The sequence below is a fragment of the Pseudoliparis swirei genome, chromosome 21, assembly GCF_029220125.1.
Source record: "Pseudoliparis swirei isolate HS2019 ecotype Mariana Trench chromosome 21, NWPU_hadal_v1, whole genome shotgun sequence".
Classification (NCBI taxonomy): Eukaryota; Metazoa; Chordata; class Actinopteri; order Perciformes; family Liparidae; genus Pseudoliparis; species Pseudoliparis swirei.
In genome coordinates, this window is record NC_079408.1 from 10,463,710 (window position 1) to 10,486,054 (window position 22,345).

Consider the following 22,345-nt stretch of genomic DNA (forward strand, 5'->3'; position numbering starts at 1 on the left):
TTTTGGTTTCAGTCAGATCCACGTTTCTCTGTACTCAATTTCAGTTCTCACTTCTATATTATTCCTTGTAACACTTTGTGTGCATGGCTCGCAGAAATCCCTTCTCATTTTATGCTCTTCTATAATGAGTGAAAAATCAATACCTGCTTGATCTGGGGAATAAAAGAATGGCCTTTGCTGCCCATGGCACGAGGAGACATTGCCAAATTGCTGTCAAAACTTGCAACCCAAGAGAAATGGATGACAGCAACATTAAGAATGGCAGGGTGGGGTTAAATACCGCGGCATGTTTTATAGGTGTCCGCACTGCAACCCGTGTATATCGTCCAAATAAATGAATTAGACCCCCGTTCACTGAGCACAGTTGCACAGGCATCATTTGGTAAGTGCTGAATGATGGCATTTGAAGTGGACTTGCAGCTGGACGAATGGTGTTTAATGAGGATGGATATTGACAGCAAGGTCAAGTGGCAGTGGATGTTAGTTTACATTAGGCCGCATAATGTGCGCGTGTACGTAGTGCACGTCTGTGGTGTCTCGTGCCGTGGAGAGAGAATCACTAAGTGACCCGCAGACCAGCTCGCTGGGCAAACATGGTGGGCGTGCAATACCACAGGGTTTCCCACACAACATAACAGCAGGGCTCAGGCTGTAATTTGGGGCGTGGGTGGAATGTGAGGAGCAGGAAGGTCAGGCACAACCCACACAGAGAGACAAAGCAGTGACCTTTTCTTTGCTCCATTTATGACATTAATTACCTTGTCCTTGTGAAATCTATACGTGGAGCATATGCTTTTAATCCCACACCTGTAACATAAATCCAATGCATCCGCATACATGATTGCATGCGTGACACATTTGTATTCTGATGACAGACTGGGCACATGATGACATGTTTCCCTCTTCGACATAACGGTGATGTGCATGCAAATGTTTCAGCTTTGTCGGGTTGGCCCCATGAGCTCGATTTCCTCCATCAGGCTTTCTCGATCATGGGTGCTGGTATGGCGGTGTGAGTGAAGCACAGAGAGGCTGTCGAGCCCCCCCCCCATGATGAATTGTTGTTGCTGCTGCAGCACATGATTGCAGCACATGCCTCAACGCCTTACAATATGCATATTCGCTAATTATTCAGATTATAATCTGTGTGTGTGTGTGTGTTCGCCTTCTTTAGGTATTCCGTCCAAGATCACAGATACATTTTGGACAATGTGATATTGCAAAGCCCATTTGTTTAAGCTGTCATTAGGATTATTGTTCTTGATGATAATTGGGACTAAAATACATACAAATGTGGATGCCATTCCTTTGTGATAGAACTGCATGTCGTACATGCAATGCCAACACTTTGGGCGGTATGGTACATGTGGATGTTGCTTTTAGTGTGGATATGTAGACGACGTGCTTGAGGCATGGGAGTGCACAGAGCGAAGAGTCGCTTGGAAAGATTGCATATATCAACATTGTTCATGCTTTGGGTCGGTGTATTGATGTAGCTGTGTATCTGACTCTCTTTTTCCAGAATGTTATCATATTCACACCCCTATGAACTATCTAGCAAAGCCTATTGATTAAGGTGTTGTGTTTGTGTCATTGTTTCGTGACATTGAGACATGCTGATCTTATTTCAAGGGAAGGGAAATCGCTTCAGCTCATGTAAGGTGTTGCTAAGTGGCCACACAACAGTAAAAAGTGAAGCGCTTTTTCAGTTGCCTCAGATGAAATAAACTGGCACTTTCTGCTGATGAAACGATTGACATAATCACACCCTGTCACTAGAACAGCAGGCCTGCAAATGAAGACCATATTATTGTAACAATTATTTTAAAACCTAAACAACCGACTGCAGCTTTTATTTGCTCATTGTTAGTAAATCTTGATTATCGTCTTGTATTGTTTGCGGCATCAGACTTTGTCACTGGGGTTGAATGTTTCAGGCACAATTGGAGGTATTGGAGCACTGCAGAGGGAAATACAGGGTCCTTTGTTCGTCCGACTCGGAGGACAGGGTGGAGCGATGGCACCTTCATAGAGGTGATCATTGAAAATAAAAAGGGGTACGGGATTAATTTGCTATTTTACCTTTTTGATCTTTCTTTTCTTATGCAGCACTCAAGCTATCGGGTGAATTTGAATGTATCCATACGCAGCCAAAGAATCCTAAAGATCTGATACCATTCGCGTAGAACTAGTCTATACAGATGCAGCGAAAACCAATTAGGGGCAAGATGGTGTGTGACCCCGCTCTTTCTTCCCTCAGCCCTGTCATTGAATAAACCAAGCATGCACAGTAACTGGTGATTTTGTCTCAGCGAATCAATACGAAGTATTGTAAAGTCTGCATTTCGAGCAAAGGGGTTGGGTGGGGCGGGGGATCAAATGATACTGTGGCACAGATTAGCCCATGAGACCTCGAGGATAAGCGAGAGAGGCAGTGCTGGTGGTGTGGGGGAGGTGGGCCGATACTGGAGATGGCCTCCAATATGGCCCAGTGGCCTTGGAGGGGAATTCAATACAGCCATTGACAAAAGAAGGGCTCCTTTGTGAAGGAAGCTGTTCCATTTCCTTATTAATTGTGCTCTCATTAAAATAAAAGGAAGGCGAGTGGGGAATGGATAGCGCAGGAGTAATGGTAGCTCCTGAGTCGGCCTCCTTGTTTGGAAGGATGCCAGCGTCAAGTAGTCGACAGGTCTCATGCTTGTCACAGGATGGGAAATACACTGTGGGTTATGTAACTTATGTACTGCACGCACAGCACACAGGTATATGGAAACACTCCCTCCCTTTATCTTGCTTCTCTCAAGCCTTCCCACACGTTCAAACACACATCTTCCTTATTAGCCACCACATACCATGCAGATGCACTGAATCAGGACTCTGGGGGTCACTGATTGGCTTCAGTCAAACAGGGGAGGAATCATCAGTTCAGGTCATGGACCGATGGTGTCCCTCCCGAACATACTCCCTCAAGTATTCACTGGAGCCTCAGCTTAAAGGATAATTCATTTGTATTTATTTATTAGTTTTTTTATTGTTTGCCATACTTTCTATTGATTCTGATGACATTATACTCGCCAAATTAATTGCTGAGATGACGGCAAGTCAGGTGAGCCAAGAACACCCAAACATTCAGAACAAACTTAGCATAGAAGGACAGTTTGTTTGCATTTGTTTTCCATTTCAAATAATATTGGCTGACATGAGAGACATTTTCATAACATGAATGTGGTGTAATTGCATCCGATGTATGGGGTCCTCTGTCTTAGTCACCGCTTCAAGAGCCCTCCCAACATTTCTCCTTCCAACACCCCAACTCATGAAAAAAGCATGATAAACTAGAACGGGCACTCGGTAGAGCGCATACCTTCGCATATCACAAGATTGGGCATTGAATTATGAACATGTTGGCATTAGTTGCATGCCAATTGGATAACAATTGACCGTGCTATGGTAAAAAGAAGATTTTGACCTTTTCATGACCTTGACCTTTGACCCGATCGATCCCAAAGTCTAATCAAATGGTCCCCGGATAATAACCAATCATCCCACCAAATTTCATGCGATTCGGTTTACAACTTTTTTTGTTATGCGAATAACACGCATACAAATACATAAATACACGGCAATCAAAACATAACATTCCGCATTTTCAATGCGAAGGTAAAAATAGGAATACATTTAAGCATCCAATATGACCTTGATTAATATTATGTACAACCAAATAGCTTGTTGTACTTTTTCACAGCTGTCTTTGTGTTTTTATTCTCCGTTTACGAAGCAGTGTGTTACAAAATATATTTACATCTGGTAGCTCTCAACTTAAGATGTGATGTCTGTATGTGTTGCTCTCTGGTCATCTGTTGAATATGTCACCCCCCACTCCCCCCACACACACGCACATTCTTGACATGTAGGCTATTCCAAACTGAGATGGAGAATAGTATATCGTGAAGATGTCTTCTTTTGGGAGGTTGGGGTAAAGGGCAGGAGCCATAACTTCCACAGACATTCCCCTGTGCCTGGGACCCTACAAAAGACCAACTGTGTCAAATGAGAAAAATTGCAGGTGCACATTCCCCAGTGGTGCACTCCCTCTTGCCTCCCACTCTCCACACACATATTAAGGCATGCTAGCACACACACACACACACACACACACACACACACACACACACACACACACACACACACACACACACACACACACACACACACACACACACACACACACACACACACACACACACACATGCTGCTTCCGTGATCACTGCTCCTCATTTGGTGGCAGGAGGAGGAGGAGTGGGGGTTAGGAGATCCTTTTTCACCGTGATAATGCTCTCCATTCTCTACAACGAGATGGACTGAGGAAAAGGTTGAAACTGGAGAGGCAGAGTGAGCGATGTCATTCCACAGCGAGGAACGGCATCAAACTAAATGGGTCGTCTTCGTAGGATCGCTGCAGATGTTCCTCAGCTGCGTGCAGAATACAATGGTGTCTATTTTGCCAAAGGGTCACGGTGAAGATCACAGGGGGCCACTCTTGGGAGGTCTGGATGTAACCCCGAGTGCTCATTTGCTGCATTTTCCATGACAAACATGAGTTAAATGGATCGCAAGTACGCCCAGTGCAACTTGTGATAGTTCTAGCATATATTTCCTTATAGTTTCAGATCTTGCCTCCAAAATGATCAGCATTCAGGGGTAGGACTGTTTGCAGTGCAAACAAGAAGTGCTGATAGCTAATCGAGGATGACGTAATCCAAAATGTCAAAGTTAGCCCACAGCCAACATTGCCCTTCCTAAAGGTGTTTTCACTTTCTTATCCCGTAGAAAATCTCACAATCATCTAAATGTGTCATCACTCCTGGAGGTCTCCCTACCCCTAGGTTGGCAACCACTGACATAAGACATGATGGGGAATATAGGGCGACAGTTTGCTTACCACCTATAAATGCAAACACTTGAACCAGGAAGTCAAATAATGAATTCCCATCATCAAGGTATCATGTCCATGCAACTCTGAAGCAATTAAGGGTTTTCAGAAAACATGTGTCTTGTCACATGCCAACTGACATTTACAGGTAGCCTAACCTATCTCAAAAACGACATTTTAAGCCATGCAATCATCCTGTGAGTAAAGGGAGCGAAAACCAATACTTTTATTCCAAGGGTTAGGCACTCTGTTGCTGTGTTTTAATGCAACATGATGAAACTCAGTAGATGGCCATGTGACACTGAAGTGTTGGCCCCATATGTTTGAAGTCTCAATGCTTAAACTGTACACAACCTCTGAAGCTTCTCAGTAATACAGCTGTTTTCTTTTAGGTCAATGTGCTACTGTGGCATGCTTTACAGCTCTGAATCCGTTTGTGTGAAACCATATGGCATGTTTTGACAAAAAATGTTGCATTCCTCCCCATTTCATGCTTCTTATGCTTGTTGTCAGAGTCCAATATGCCACATGTTAAGAGTTGCGGCCGGATGATTCGATGAGTGGGTACATGTAGATGTTGCTTCATACATATTCAGTGCTCATTATCTCAGGCGCTAAACCCATGTTGGATACCTGTCATGTTGAAGACAGAAAGAAAGACGATCAAAGGAGATCATTTTAGCTGTGTGTCTCAGATGTAGCGTAGCCAACCAGGCACATTTCAGCAGCACTTTCACCATTTAATTTTATTTGTAGGCCTACCTGCTTTCTTTTTGTTCACTTTCGCTTTTCTTTTAAAAGATCCACCTTTACAACAATGTCACCACACACTCCCATTCCTCTTTCCTGCGTGGTTAACTTGTGTGCCAATGCCAACCATTGAGCATTGCTAAAAGCTCGCAAAATGCACCCTTGAGTCCAGCCCCTCAGAAGCAGACTGGTAGCATAGCATTGGTCGGGTCAGACAACCATACGGCTGTACTCTAATGCAATCGTTTCTAAACTAGTAATGGTCAAACGTTGTGCTGTGATGATACTGGTTACCTGAAGCGGTTAGAAGTAGATTTCAGTTTTAAAAATGTTTCTCCATAAAAAAGTACGTAAGCCCAATATTAACTAGCGTGCACACATCTGTGCTAAGCAAGCTAGCGAAGGTATACGGACTGTAGACACACGCTTTTAATGTTTTCTACAGTGAATAAAGACTAAACCGGCTTTACAGGAACAAAGTTGTCTCTTAATTTAGTTTTCTTCTGTCTCTATCTACAGGTGACTCGGTGGTTCACTTTTTTCCCCTGTGCTTTAGCTTCTATCTTTTATCATTTTTCCTTGGCAACTCTGACGGCTTCACGGGGTACCACCGGAACTTCACAAAGGGTCAATTGCCTCCTTAGATGTACAGAATGAACCAGTGAAATGACCTATGAAGGGGCTTGCACTATCCTGTAGGACAGGCTGGGAGAGATTAGAATATGACTGAATCAGAGGTATACCTACCTAGTCATTTTATAGCTCAGGAAAAAGGAGGTGAAACTGAGCAAGAAGGGCGCCTTCTTTTAACATCGTCATCCTTGAATGGTGTTCCCCGTAGGTGTGTTCGCCAGATAGAAATCGGTCCCTCGGGAGACAGCCCCCAACCCAATGGATGTTGTATTAAAGTGGGCCATCGCACATGTAAGGATGAACAAACCACAAGGGAAGTAACAAAAGGAAAGAAGCAGCTTGCAGTTACTTTAAATACAGATGTAAACGGCCCTTAATCTGCTGATGCCACCCGGCATATGAGATCGCAACACCCTTTAGAGCCAGTATACAGCATATAGGGCAAAACCCCCCCACCCAACCCCCAACCGCTTCCCCTCCTCTCACTGGCATCTGTACTCATTCAGATGCCTTTTGAATTGTACCTTTCAAGGATGTTTTTTTGTGGGGGTGTACAGCTTAAACTTGTTTTTGTGTTTCTGGTTGTATGAAAATATCTGCAATAACACTGAAGTAGGAGTGACATTATGTTTAATACCCACTGCTTGATTTTATGTACGTGGCTGCACTGAAACACATATGTTTTGAATAAATAATAAAACAACGGATGTATATGCATGAAATCACATTTTAATTTAAAATAATTTCTTGTTCTTCATTATGAAGGCAAACATTACAGCGCTGAGCTTGAATTGGTATTAATTCATGCTTTTTGCCCCTCGGATATTTCACTGCAGAAAACTTTCTAGAAGCAGGAATATGGGAAAGAGAACTGTCTTCGGTTCATTTCCAAATGTGCTCTGCTACAGGAAACAAATCAGCAGAATGTAATTCAGGGAGTCGTACCGCATATGAGGATGCTTTTGATGAAGTAGAATGCTGGAAAAGCTTAAACTTCCTGTTTCTGTTACTATTTTTCATGTTGAAAACCACTTGTTTTTGTCTGTGTACAATTGCGTGGTGTGTTGTAGACTGATTGGGGTCATCTCCGATTAAGTGCTTTACTTGCCCTGATCAACAGGCACGCCTCGTGTTGTTATTGGTTTGCTTGTGATGGTGGTAAGTAACCTGGTGGCCAGTACGTTAGCGCTGCGGTTCAGCTCCATTTGCACTCACTATTGTACTATTAATACCACTATAATGAGCAAAGCCCCTGGGACCCATTCACACAGCAATAGAGCGCTGTTTCCTATTCATTACAAGGTAAAGCATTTTCCAGGTGTTCTCTCATCGCTCTGTGCTGTATTTTGTGTGAAAGGTGCTCCTAGAGCATGTTTTATATTTGATGTTGCTATGGTAATATGTGCAATCAGTGAAGAAAGGCATGTGGAGGTATACTCTTCATCTGTATATGAGTGTGTTACCTGCTCGATGAGGACAAACCGAAGTAGATAATTTTTTCAAATGTATGCAAAGATTAACAACTTGTGATTGAATTCATACACTCTAAGTCTACAACTTAAGAAAAAAAATCTTTAATAAAAGGGTTGCAAGCAAATAGGTCACATTTTCCTTGAAGCAGTTTTTGCAAAAACTGGTTTGTGCATGATGCTTTTCACAGTAAAAGCACAACACTAAACAAAAGCACATTTGGCAGAATGTTAAGGTACTCGTACTCAACATGGTATGCTACATTTAAATTCTACTCAACTCCATTTTAGATGACAAATATATTGATGTTCATTAAACAGCAAATTAGTAGTTAAATTAAAGATCAATAATTGACACCAAAGCATCAATTTCAATGTAAAAAACCCACGAGTGTGATAAGTTGTTATAGATTAAATGCCCATCCGTATTCATACGTTTTTTCTTCTTTCTTAATATAAAAATGCAGCTTACGTGTTGATGTATCAGTAATACTCCCATGTACATTGTGCTGGTAGGACTGTTATGCTTCTACATCTGGTAACATTGTGAATGCAGAACCTTTATTTGTAATGCAGCCTTTTAACATCGAGGTATTTCTACTTTTACTCTAAGAATCTAAACTTCCTCCACCACATTGCGAAGCTTGCATGGAGGCTTTGGGAAATTCCCAGGAGTCAGATAATTTACAAATGTACACTAGGAGCCCCCTGGTCAAATATCATTCAGAGTTCCCACCACCTCAAGTATATTAGTTGCTGAAGTTGACAAACATTAATGCAAAGCTTACTAGCATATTGTATTATCTAGAAAGAAATCATATCAGCCATTTACATTTTTTGTTTCCCATTTGAACACGGCTATACGGAGGTGGTACCTTTTGGACTGTGTCTAGCTGTGAAATCTGAAAGAAGTATCAGCAATTTAACACCAACATAGTTCCCTCAGGATGTTTTAGAAAGCGTGCATGTTTTTATTAAATATTGAATGCGCGGCCCCTGTACTCTAGTGTTTTCCTTGTCTGGAGGCTGAACAACCTCAGTTTCCTGAGAGGTTCAGATTAGGGAGGTTGCGCTGCAGTTCTCAGTTTGCAATGCTAAATTTAGCCACGCTATCGCCTCCAGTGTGCTCTTAGGCAATTTTATCTGATGATGTGTGGTGAAAGAAGAGTAAGGAAAAGACCTCTTTCCCCTCACAGAAGATGAAAATCGGCCCGTTGTTTCTTTTCTTTGACCTCAATTACAATCGGGCCATGTGTTACTAGGGGCACGTTTAGTCATGCCTACTCTGGGAGGTCTGTGTGTGTGTTGGTGTGTGTGTGTGTGTGTGTCTCTTCTGTGTATGTGTGACAGCGTTTGTGTTCATTTGAGCCTGGGAGGCATCGTACAGTAGGTGAAGGCCAAGGTGCATTAGTCCTGGTTGAGATGTTCCCCTGAGTGATGCCTGCACATGTGGGTGGGTTATAGGGAAGAGGGCGAAAGCAATGAAAGGAGAGGGAATAGCAAAACAATGTCAGACATCACGGGAGCTGAACAAAGTCCAGCTCGCTGTCAGGAGCCGCTGCCGTCTTTACAGACTCGCCTCCGGCTTGAACCATCTGACAAAGCGGCTCCTCTGATAGGAAGCAGGACAGGCACCTCTGCTCTGTTTACTCTCGGTGTAAACAACCAATATTTGTTCTGAATTGGCCATTAAAAGCAGCTCATAACAGGAATTATTTTTCAATCAAAAGATCCATTTAATTTAGATGAATTTCCAAATAATTCAGCTAGTCTAAAAATAAATAAATACAATCTAATTGAACATCACTGATTGTGATCACTGGCTGGAAGCTGGAGTGGATTTGACCTCAGACACGAGTGGGTTTGAAGACCTTGATGGAAGACGTGCCGCCCATTTTGTCTCTTTTTTTATTTGTTGCCACGGCTATACACTTAATGAATTGAAGTAGTGATTAATTCAATGAAAGTGCTTGCTGGATGGAAAGACACTTCACCCCTGTGTTCTGGGTCTGTGAATCAAGCCTTTATGGAGTGATGGCATGGTACTGGTGTTTGTTACTTGTTTGTACGCAAACATGAAGTTACTGTCTAGTGGGAGCATATCACGGGGGGGGAAGGAGGTTGCTGTGCTCGGCAGATTTCCCTCCCTCTAACGACCAATTTATTAACTTTCACAGGTATTAACTCTCATGGTGTCGATACACTGTCGGCGTAGGAGAGAAAAAAGCCATACACCGCGACTCTGTAATTTCATCAGCTAGATGGCTGCATGCAGCTTCTCATAAACTCCCCCCAGCCCCAAAAACAACCAACCAACCAAAATACCAGCTCAAATATTCCGCATGTTGATCCAGTGTGCTGCAGTAGTCTAGTAGGACTGCACTGCATCTGGTCCTCCCTCTGAACTAATTTGTTAACACTAAGAGCTAATTTCCCTCCAGGCATCATGGGCAGTTTGACTGACGGTTTGAAACTGGCATTTGCACGTTGGCTGCCCAGCAAAAAGACACCATCAGTCTTTCCCCTCTGCTGGAATTTGCAAGTGCGTGGTGTGTTGCCAATTACTGTGTTCAAATGTGTGTCAGTGAACGCAAGTAGAAGCAAAACAAATGGCCGGTTCATTCGGCGTGTTGAATGCATATCTGGCTCCTGTCATAATGACAAATGCTAATTGAGCTCCGCAGCATCATTGGTCAAAGTGTCAAAAGCCATCAAGTCGACTTGAAAGGTTTATCACGATGTCATCGTTCCCGTGTCAGCTCATGGATTCATCATTACAGAGGTACCATCTGTCATGCGGCTGCACACAATGGCTCATTTAGTCTCATTTCTGAAGCTGTGAAACTTGTGTCCGAAGTTGTTCTGACTACCGTGACAATGCAAGCAAGAGTGATCGCACCGATTCCAAACCTTACATTATTCTCATGACGCACACATGTTGTTTTGTTGACGCTGGTCTTTTAAATGCTCCATCTGCAGAGTTCTTTGACAGTTCACTTCCTGGATAATTTGTCATTCTGCACAAACGCCTTTGAGATTTCACTCGCCTCTGGCCATATGTAAACCTAATTTACTTGGGAGAACAATTTGCCTGAACTGTTTATCACTTCAAGATAAATAATCCCTCATGCATTATTAAAAATGCTATACTTTTGTCTGTTTTGAAATTCAAAGTAGTCCTTCAAATTACTTTTGTTTTTTTCCCTGAGAAAATGTCATTTGTAGCCAACTAGGAAGTGGGTGTGACAGGCGAATCAAATAACGACATCCAGATTCATGCACTAATTAATCACCAGCTCTGGGGGCCGAGCCAGAGATTCTCAGTGGAAAAAGAGACATTTGATCTGTTGAATCGGCTCCCTTGCAATCTCCCCCCCCCCCCTCCCTTCCATCTATCTTACATTAGTTCAATAAAGTCAGAGTTCATTTGAATGCAACCCCCTCCTGCACATACACAGGACGTTTTCCACTCTCTATCATCTGCTGCAGAGACGGAGCCTCCTTCTTAAAGGAGAACATATTCCATCCTCGCTATTAATAGCCTAAACACTTTTTGCCTCCTTTACTGGCAACATGTTTGGCACTTTGCCAGACTATCCAGCTGCCTAATTGCAGGGGGAGCATTATTATTTATTGGGAAATTAGCTGCTGTGTCTGCGCTTATGCACTTCAGCTGTAGTCTGAAAGTGATCTGAAACCATGTTGTTGAGAGCTGTCGCATGTCCCCGACATCTGTTTATCCCAGTGACGGAGGCTCATTTAGATCAGCTCATTGTAATAATTTGTGCTGGTTGACCTTAACTCCTTGTCCCTGACATATTTTCTTGGGAGATGAAATGAAAATACAAGCCCCCTAAGGCCTCTGTTTTGTTACTAATGATGACTTTTAAATGTCATTCTTTCTCTGCCCCGTCTGCACTTCAATGCTCGGTGATTCGGAAAGGTGTCAGCGACCAAAGAATAAGCTCTGTTTTTTTAACAGCAACATTTTGTCCTTCTCACTATACTGCTATCTATGTTGTTACTATAAACACGGCCACAATCGAAACTCCAAAGCATTTCCCGCGCCAAATGTTTTTTAAATGCTCTGCGGGGGATCGACATTTTCCAAATGACCATTTTTCCCTCTGACCTTTCTGTTGCCCTTTTTGGTGAGTAATTGCATTTTTCTAACGATTCATTTGCGAGTTGTGTCATTTGTAAGCATCGCGAGTAGAATCTCTGCTCTGTGGTGTGACTGTAATGGAAGTATCCGGCGTGACCCTGACAGTTGGCTTTTCCCCAAACTACTTCTTTTCCCCATATTCTGCAGAGCACGCAGAGGAATTATCCAGGGAGGATCTGCAGTGGAGAAGAAAGAGATACGCTCTGCATGTGAATACTCCTCTTCAGTATTAGCGGGAGAGGAAGAGGAGGGAAGAGAGACAAAGTGAATAGAACATAGGCCTGAGATAAGAGAATGTACTTTCAATAAGACTATTTGGGTTCCGATAGCTCTGTCAGTGATGTGCACAGGTAGGTGGCGAGTGGGCAGGATGCTGGCTCTGGCAGCCGGGGAATATGAGCCCTATCAATCACCGCCTCCGGGCACAAATGTAATTACACTACAGTTGTTGACTCGGCGGGTAATCCGAGACACCATTGGCATGCATTTACTTGCTTACATTAGGGGATTGCTGGTGCCCGTGTTGACAACGTCATGCTTGCAACGCTGATGTTTTTTTTTCATGCTTTTTATGGCGAGGCTTTCATGTATTGAGCCTTTGCCTTTTCAGGGTAGCAAGGTGTAGAATTATTTCAGAAATAGAAATCATAGAGATCAAAATGATCAAGATTGAAATGTCTAAGGTTGTATCATAGAAATCATTCCACTTTGGATGGCAGCGCTCCAAAAAGAGAAACCACACTCAAAAGAATGAACATCAATACACAATGGGACATTGGAAGGTGCATTTAGAAGGATGACAAAAGAGGAATTGACTCTGAATGGAAAATACTAAAGTCAACTTATGTTATCCTTTCTCTGCACTTCCATACTCGTACTTTTCAGGGGGCGAAATGCATCTTCCCATTATGAGGAAGATAATTGATGGCTTTCATCACATGAATGAATACAATTACGCCAATTTGTGATGTTTCCATGGTAAGTGTGCTTCACTGTGTTTGTATCTGGAGGATTTAGAACTGCTGCACCTCCAGTCACCAGTCCGTCAAGCTCCTGAAGTTCGCGGATGACACCACCCTCATTGGGCTCATCTCTGGTGGGGACGAGACCGCCTACAGGTGGGAGACGGACCACCTGGTGACCTGGTGCAGCCAGAACAACCTGGAGCTCAACGCTCTAAAGACAGTGGAGATGGTTGTGGATTTCAGGAGGAATGCAGCCCCACCCGCCCCTCTCATCCTGTGTGACTCCCCCGTCGACGCTGTGGAGTCCGTCCGCTTCCTGGGCTCCATCATCACCCAGGACCTCAAGTGGGAGCTGAACATCGGCTCCATCTCCAAGAAGGCCCAGCAGAGGATGTTCTTCCTGAGGCAGCTGAGGAAATTCAACCTGCCAGGGAGAATGATGGTACAATTCTACACGGCCATCGTTGAGTCCATCATCTGCTCCTCCATCACCGTCTGGCACCCTGCAGCCACAGCCAAAGACAAGTGCAGGCTGCAGAGCATCATCCGCTCGGCCGAGAGGGTTATCGGCTGCAATCTGCCTTCCTCCAGGTCCTGTACACTTACAGATCACTGAAGAGGGCAAGAAAGATTGTCGCTGACCCTCCCACCCTGGACACTCCTGTTCGAGTCCCTCCTCGGGAGGAGGCTGCGTCCATCATGACAAAGACCACCCGCCACACCAAAGTTTTTCCGTCGGCAGTCGGGCTCATCAATGGAGCCCGGGACTGACTGACTGTCACCCCCAGGACTACCACCTCTTCTTCCACCTTCCTCTCTCCTCCTTCTTCCCGCTCCTTCCTCTTCCTCCTCCTCCCTCTTCCTCCCACTCCTCCTCCCTCCTCCTTCTTCTTCCCTCCTGGAGGCCTCCTCCACACGTCACTTTAACATGCACTTTAACTTGAGGCCTCCTCCACACACATGCCACTTTATTTGCATGCACTTTAACTTAAACACACGCCACGCGTAACATACACTTTTAACTAAAACACACCACTTGAAGCACACACCCAAACACTTTCACATTATTTGTTGTCTTTCTGTCGTGTTGATTGTTGTTTGTTTGTCATGTCCAAATGTTGCACCTTCCGCCAAAAAAGATTCCTCGTTTGTGTAAACATTCCTGGCAATAAAACTGTTTCTGATTCTGATTCTGATTATGAGACAATGAAGAGACGAGATAATGAGGGGCTTTTTTTGTTGTTTCACCTCTCCGCGTGTCTTTGTGATTTATATCACGTTTTTGGTTCATCTTTAAAGAAAGATATGCAGCGGTACCTGGATGATTTGAAGAAATGAAAATGGCAAAGAGTGTGTACTGTAAAACGGTAGGGGTGCAATATGCTGTAATGCTCTGTAGAGAGAGAGAAACTTTGGGTTCATGCTTACATTCTTTGTGTGGTTTTATTCCAAATAGTCACCTGAATGACAACCATGTCATATACGATGACTGCATACAGTATTAAGACACAGAGCAGTTCATCACTCTGTTTGCTATAAAAGTGCTCTGTTTGATACCAAATAATTTCAAATTGAGGTCCTAGTTGTCCTGACCAGGATGACGGATGGTCATCCCATTGAGGTGAGGTCTAAAGCTCAGAATAAAAGTGCTTGGAGCTTAAATTGAGATGTTTCTCTCACACACTGAATTTACGATAGTCCCAGAGAATCTTTGCTTCCCAAGGTAAATGTTAGAGTTCGTCATAATATTGATTTAAGTGGATATCACATAGTTATTCTCACATGTGGAGACTCGGTGCCTTTTTCTTTCTCCCCGTCCGTCGGTCCTCCCTGATGAATGTCCCGGCTGCTCGTCGTCTCGTGGTGGCTTTTGCAGCTCAGACGCTTCTCTGAAGGGATGTTTATCCAAAAATCTATAACTTCCACAGTCCTCCTACAGTCACTCAGGCCAATGTTTACGCTTCTCGCTCATTTTTTATTCTCGCTGTAAACACAGAACTCCTCCAGCCTGTGGTGCACATGCTCGCCTGTGTGCGAGTGTGAGCCTTTCGCAGACGTGCGTGGGTGTGCGCGTGCGTCTGTGTCGAGGAGAAGAAAAATAGCAACCTCCGAACCGCCGCCGCTCGGTCACACTAGCACTCCTGGCCATTTTGGCTCTGCGGTAAACGGCCGATTTTAGCCAGACAGAATCTAAGCTTTGGCTTGAGGCAACAAGCACCTTCTGACCCTCTGCCTCCTGCCTTCGCGTGCTTAAACGAAGTGCAATATATCGCCTTGAAAGACGAAATAATGTAGCATCCCCTATGATTTATAAATTCTGGTCTGGAAGGCTATCGTGATAATGTTGATCCACGCTCTGATCTGTTTCTCAATGTCTTTAATTTCTCTGTTGAATACCCATGTAATGCATTTAAATTTTCTCACAGCCAAACGCAAACAGTGTCTATTTCCTTCTCTTTGATCTGTGTCAATCTCGCATTCTATTTTCTCAACTCCTGACCTCTCGGGGACCCCTGTGGTATTGCTCATCCTCCCGCTCAAAACCACCAGCGTCTTGTCCGCCCACACTCTCTATCGACCGGGGTGGACAACCTCTTCTCATATGTCTCAATGTCAGACCTTTTGATTTCAGGTTTTTAATTTTTTATTCAGGTCTCAGACAAACTCCTGTTTTTTTACACTTCAGAGCAGAAACCCTTTAACCGAAGTAGAGAGTGAAGGAATCTGAATAACTCCTACTAACATTACGTTTCTTTTCTTCCCCTCTGTAGCCTTCAGTCGAGCACCCGTCCCCATGGCGGTGGTGAGGAGGGAGCTCTCGTGCGAGAGCTATCCCATCGAGCTGCGCTGCCCGGGCACGGACGTCATCATGATCGAGAGCGCCAACTACGGCCGCACCGATGACAAGATCTGTGACGCAGACCCAGCACAGATGGAGAACACGCGGTGCTACCTGCCTGATGCGTACAAGATCATGTCACAAAGGTAAGGCCATGTGCATTCATTATCATTTTTACATATTTTAAGGAATGGTCGTCACTTTTGAATCAAATGTCAATATTCACATTGAATGTTGTTCAGGGACAGAGGGAATCGTACACAGCCAACATTATGTGTGCTTGTTAAAATAAACATTTCGTATGAAGGTTCACAGGCTGCAGGGCTGTGTCGTGCTCCAGTTAGTAGCCCAACAATAAAGACTACAAATATAGCCAACAATGTTTTATTTTATTTGTTATTATCGGCGGATCCCATTGGCTTTACAATTCAAGGCCTTACAAGGTTGTATTCTGATTATTAATTCTGAAAGACTTGACCTTCTTTAAATAAATACAAAATCTCGTCCAATGAAGTCGAATGAGTTAGGCCCGTTTCTCCAGACTGCCATCTGCTCTCGTGACGTGAAGGTAGCAGCCGGATTTAGTCAATGGAGAAGTAAAGACAACGTCAATAGTCTTTGTGGAAGGAGGCTCTGTCTTTTTGTCTGTCTGTTAGAAGTCTGTTTGTTATTAACGAGGCTTTGGGCAGTACATCGTAGTTTTTATTTCCTTGCACAAGTGAGCAGAATACCAAATTCTGAGTGACTTTAGAATATAAAACTTCTATATTTTCTCTTCTAGTTTCAGTGTTTTCATATAAGCTACAATATAAACTCAAAGTCATTTTAAAACTCTATAGATGACACACAAATATAATATAAAGTATATTTATAGCACAGTCACACACTAAATTTGCTTTTCGCTTTCAAGTAATTGACTTGAATAGCTGTTTGTTAAAAACATCTTGAAAACATAATAAGCAAATCTTCATTTAATGAGATCTGCTGCAATTGTTTGTTTGTGTATTTTATTCAGTCAATCAAATCAAATACAATACAATATTATCCTATATAATATACAAAAAATGCTTAGAAATTCCTATCCTAAATTCACATTTGAGGTCTGCTGAAATTTAATTAAATGTGGTTCTCTTTGAGACATATTTTTCATTTAAAAATAAATGTAGTTATTAGGGCTGTGAAACGATGATTTTTTATTTTTAATAATCACATTTTTTGTGGATAATCAATACATATTACCGATATTCATATTTTATTTGTGAGAACATATTTTATGACAAAAAAATATATATATATACATATACATTCTATTCTATGGCAGTAGTTATTGATCTTATTCACATTTTAGACTATATAAATGCAAATGTTTTTTTAAAAAGTGCATAGATTTTAAATTGTAGAACACACTCCATCTCAATACATTGAGTTGTGTGACAAATATGAGGACTAGCCCTTGAGATGAGATTATGGGACCACGTTTACATAGAAAAACATAAGAAAAAAAAATCATGAATGAATACAAAAACTCTCGTAACATACCCCTGTCTGGATTATTTGGCTCAAGAATCCCAGTAAATATCACTGAACCTGGTTGTTAATCCATATTAGTAATACATTTTCTCTGACACAAATCATTGGTTATTTAAAGCAATATATTTTATCAGTTATTTACCAAAATATAATTTGTACCCAACGAGCTTTGCTGCCACATGTGAGTCTTGTTTCCAGAGTTTTGTGCACAAACTAGGACCTGGAGACCTTTTTGTCAGGCAGACACGGTGTAGGCTCATCGGACTTTGGTTTTTCCAGTATACTGGATTGATAAAATAAAGGTAATATATACACACATTTTGGGGTTCAACCTAGAAGTCTGACTGAAATTGTAGAGCTCAAGGCAGGTGTGGAGTGAGCTTGGCTCTTTTGTTGACTTATTGCAGCACTTAGAAGGAATGGACATTGTCTAAATTGCTACGCTGGGTTCATGTCATTCCACTTCTTTTGATTTCAAAAGCTTTAGTCTCACTTTGGACGGACCCCTGTGAGAATACTAATGGACCTTTGGGCTTTTTCAAACAATTGCTTCCGGCTTTTTAGTTTGGTTCCATAGAGTTGAGATGGTCAGCTGTGTGAAAAGCAGTTGATGGTGAAAAGAGGTTGTATGAAACATGTTGTCAGATAATTGATGCACCCTGTAGCTCCCTTGTTCTCTCGCCGCCTTCTCGGACTAAAAACCCCTGCAGGAATGAATCAACCGGTGCTGCTACTGTCAAGAACACACAACTAACGTAAAGTATTAGCAAAAAGCCAGGCTATTGAGCATCTCATTGCTACCGGGGGCGTTGCAGCAACGCTAAAAGGTAACTACGATCCAATCTCGAGCATTTCGTCTTCAGAAAGGAAGTTGCTAAGTGGATGAAAGATGTGGGTGGTATGGGGTGAGTGGATGCAATGATATTTGTGGCTGCAGTGACACAGCTATACATGATTAGCATGCAGAGGTTAGCACAACAAACAAACGCGACTCCCGACTTTTATATTGTTGATCTATCGTAGCCGTTGCTAGGCACCTGTCTAAACTCATTAAGGTTAAAAGAAAGAGTGCAACAGAAAGAAGCAATCTAAACGAAAAAGTCTTCCCAGATTTGATTGTAGTTGCATATCGTATGATTTCGGCGAGGATAAAGTTATCCGTGATGGAATAAAAACAATATCACATGTTTTAATTAGTTTACCGTGTTGATATCTCTTTTTAAAGATTGCTTTGATCAGATTTGAAGCCTGTGAGCACAATATTTTGTATTTCTTAAACTTTTTTTTTCTTTCAGTATACTCTACTTTATAATTAGGCAGTGATGCATGCACACTTTCATTACAATTGATCTTTATTTTCTCTCATGTCTCATTCTTTCCTGTTTTCTTTCTCCCCATTTATTGATCAGGCACACTTTAACCCAAGTTACGTATTGGTGTGATTCAAGGAAAACAATCAATATAATAATTGTTGGTGTTTCAAAGAATAAGGGTATAAATAATGCTTATATTGTCCATTCATATGTGTTCGGAGCAGCGCAAAGTAATGTTAAATGTTGTTCTCCAGTTATTAATCTCATAAAAGCAAAACGGCTATTAGTTTTCCGCTTAATAGTTTTCAGAAGACACTGTTGAAAGTCCAGCTAGCAAGAGCGATGCAATCTGCAGCTTCTTGCAAATATAAAACATGTTTAATAGGAATGGGACTGTGGTGCTCAGGATCAGGGTCAGTGTGGTGAGTGGAGGCAATGTGAACTGTGGTCTGATCATTGCACTCCAATCTTACTTAAAGTCCACCAAATATTTAAGTTATCTCCCACTCTCAGGACATTAGAGTTTGCGTCCAAATGTAATTCTTCATAATTAAGTAAACTCCAAAGAGGCGGTATGCATACTAAAGTGCACTTTATGCACTGTATATATTGAACCTCACTACAATACACAAATAAAATGGTGCAACAGACAGCTACAAACATATAGGAATTTTTTTATAATGGTAATAACAGCTCCAGAAAGGTCTGAGGCATCATAATTCTCAGGCACTAGTTTGATAATTTACTGTTGGAATGAAAATAGTAAAGCATGTACAGTATGTTTCTATAAATATATATTTAGTATGAACTATGGAACTTGGGCCCAGCAGAGACGGTGAAAAAATTGGCAACTAATCTAATCTGATGATGTTTAATTTAACAAAGATAAACAGGTTAAGGTGTAATAATGTGAGCGTTACCTTAGAATCAAATTACCATGCTTGTGAATGCACCGATAGTATTTTCCTCTCGTGGGACTCTGCTCCCTTTCTTTCGCCTCGCCTGTGTACCACCTGCCTCTCCCGCTGGAACCAGTTCAGCTGTGGTGACTGGCAAGTGTGGTATTTAGCATTCACGTCCCGTCTGAAGATGAGCCACGCTGCTGCCGGCTTGGTCTGTGTGCCAGGCAAGCATCCATCACCAGCAAATGCCCAACCATGTCAGCGACTCTCGCGATCTGTCAATATACATTTAGGCGGCTCAATCCCCCCCGCTCCCCCAGCCACTAACAGCGCTCCATTGGTATTCAGCTATCAAACCAAGTGCTACCCTTTCCAGTTAAGCCCACTCACAGAGGTGTATACCAGGCCACTTCGGCAAGGTGTTTGGTTCCATCACAGTCTTTAAAGCGAGAGCTAATAGTAGCCTGTATCTGAGTGATAGCGCGCCACTGAGCTTGTGAGTGCTGGTAATGCATCCCAAAATGAAGGTTGTCCTGCACCATGCTGTGACGGGATGAAATGAATGGCTCTCTTTCATTAGCCATCCCTCCCTTTGTGCTGAGAGCATCATGGCTGCACAGAATCCAGCCCCTCTGGAGAAACACAACACCTATAGGTGGTGCCGTGCTGCAAGCTAGATGGAAGCTGATGATGCTGTGATTGAAACATGCTACCAAGAATTCATTTGGCGCATTTCGAGGTCAGTATTTGTTTGCTCAGTGTTGCACACATGCCAGATGCCTGTGGTTTTTGCAACCACTGCGATTCCCTTTTGGGGCGATGTTTGGAGCGTATTGTCTGGGAGCTGAGGCGTCTGTTGTATCCGCCTCTCTCCAAAGCACGTGTAGATCTAGCACCATTTCCCCACTGTGTGAAATCACTGGAGAGGCTGTGCTCTTGTGCTATCAAACAACGGTGACCCTTTTCTCATCAGAGTCCCAGTGTATCTCTCTCCTCCCTCTTTTTGTGTTCCCCTTTTCCTTTCCCCAAGGCGGTGTGGCCTTCACGGCCAGTAATTACAGGCTATATCAAAGCTATATATCACCTTATATCTCAGTAGACCTCAGCAGGCACCTTAAGGGACAGCTGATAGCATTGTGGCAGGCTTGTGCATGACCCCTGAAGGAGAAAAGCAGGTCATGAAGGTGCAAACCCACCAAACACACACATTCTTTTCCCTCTTTTGTCTTTTTGTATCGCTTTCAATTTTTTCCCCTCAGTCTCTCTGGGATTCCTTCCACTGCTGTGTCATCACACCTGTCATTTCAAGGAACATAGAAGACCAAGACATATGTGTGTCTCTGAGCATTTCGTGTTGATGCACCTGACACTAATGATGAAGGTTAATAGATATCACAGCTTGATGAGGCTCTTGAGAACAATAAAACTAAATGAGCCCAACCTGTGATTTGAACTTGCTGGCCTTGTGACCGTTGACATTTGAGAACCTTCCTGTTAATGTGGAAAATAAATGCTTCCCGGGCCATTATTTACTTCACCACACCCAGACTGGAATGCACGAGACAAATGGCTCCTCTCCCGTCGGATGAACACTCGTGCTGACAGAGGGCCAAGAATGATTGAGGGATAAGAAGGGGAAAGCAGATGGGAGGATCCTTTCTCCTTTGCCGGTGATCTTTCCCATACGTTCCAGTTCTCATTATCCTTGGCTTGTGACCTCATTTCAGAGTTGAAGCATTTGATGAGATAGCTGTTTGCTCAAGAAAGTAGGATTAACTGAAAAATCCCCTGCGATTTTTTGTTTAGTTTGGCTTTTGTCCATCTTCATTTAAATCCACTCATTTAAAGGGGATGTTATCGTCGTAGGTTTTTTTGGGAAGATAAGAAAAATGTTGAGGTTGCCAAAAATAGTAAGACAGTTAAATCAAGGGGCAAGATAAGTATCGTCACCTTCTTAAAATAAAAGTCATTTTTTGACAGAAATGATGCTGGCCACCTCTGGTGAAATCACCCACATCCTCAGTTGAACAGATAATATGATTCTAGCCCTGTAGTATAAGTAAAAGAAACCTGAAAGAATTAAGTGGGCCATTATTTGAGGAAGGTGACGATACGTAAGCTACAATTCCTATTAAGTTGTACTTTGTTTTTTATGAAAAGAAACATTATTGTTGAGGCAAAAGAGGAAAAATACTCAAAATTAGTAAGTCAGGCTCAGTGGTAATGGTATACAAACATTCAAAACTCAGACATGATAGAATTATCCTGAGTAGCTTAAAACACAAGCACATGCTTACCTGTCCTCACTTGGCCTCAGCTCTGAGGAACATTCTAGAACGGGACCGTCTGCTTCATACCCGCCTCCATATCTGTTGTCCTGTTTTGGTTTTCAGCATTTCATCGTGATTACACAGACAGATATCAGTGTTTTATAAATTAACTTAATTATTTAATAGAATGTTACAGAAAATATCTGTTTGACGTAGTCAAATAAAGCAATGTTAGCTATTTAGTTAATGTAATCCAATTTAGTCTGAGTTATTTATTATTAAGACAAACAAAATAATTCCAGTTTACTTGTCAACACAGCCTGTAAAGATTGTTTTTCAAAGAACTCAATAATATCTAAAAAATCCGCAGTTAGGAAAACCATTAAAAGATTCTTATTCTTATTTTGTCTTTAATGTTATTTTCTTGTCCATAGTTTGATTCAGATTTGTAATCAACAGAAAGCCTGCGTTATAAACTGGAGATGTGGGGTTTGAATTAATTATGCATATACTTTCGGAAGTACGAGAAATTTAATAAAATATATATCAAGTTGCATCATGGGAAATATAGGATGC

The 22,345-nt window shown here is 42.4% G+C and overlaps 1 protein-coding gene across 5 annotated transcripts in view; it reads left to right on the forward strand.

Annotated features, from left to right (window-relative positions):
- LOC130211677 (adhesion G protein-coupled receptor L3-like) overlaps positions 1-22,345 on the forward strand; it is a 198,328-nt gene that overhangs the window by 67,441 nt on the left and 108,542 nt on the right. For all 5 annotated transcript variants that reach the window (XM_056442598.1, XM_056442600.1, XM_056442601.1 and 2 more), the window contains exon 4: positions 15,687-15,900. In XM_056442598.1, coding sequence (XP_056298573.1) covers positions 15,687-15,900 — 214 coding nt within the window. The remainder of the gene's footprint in view (positions 1-15,686; positions 15,901-22,345) is intronic.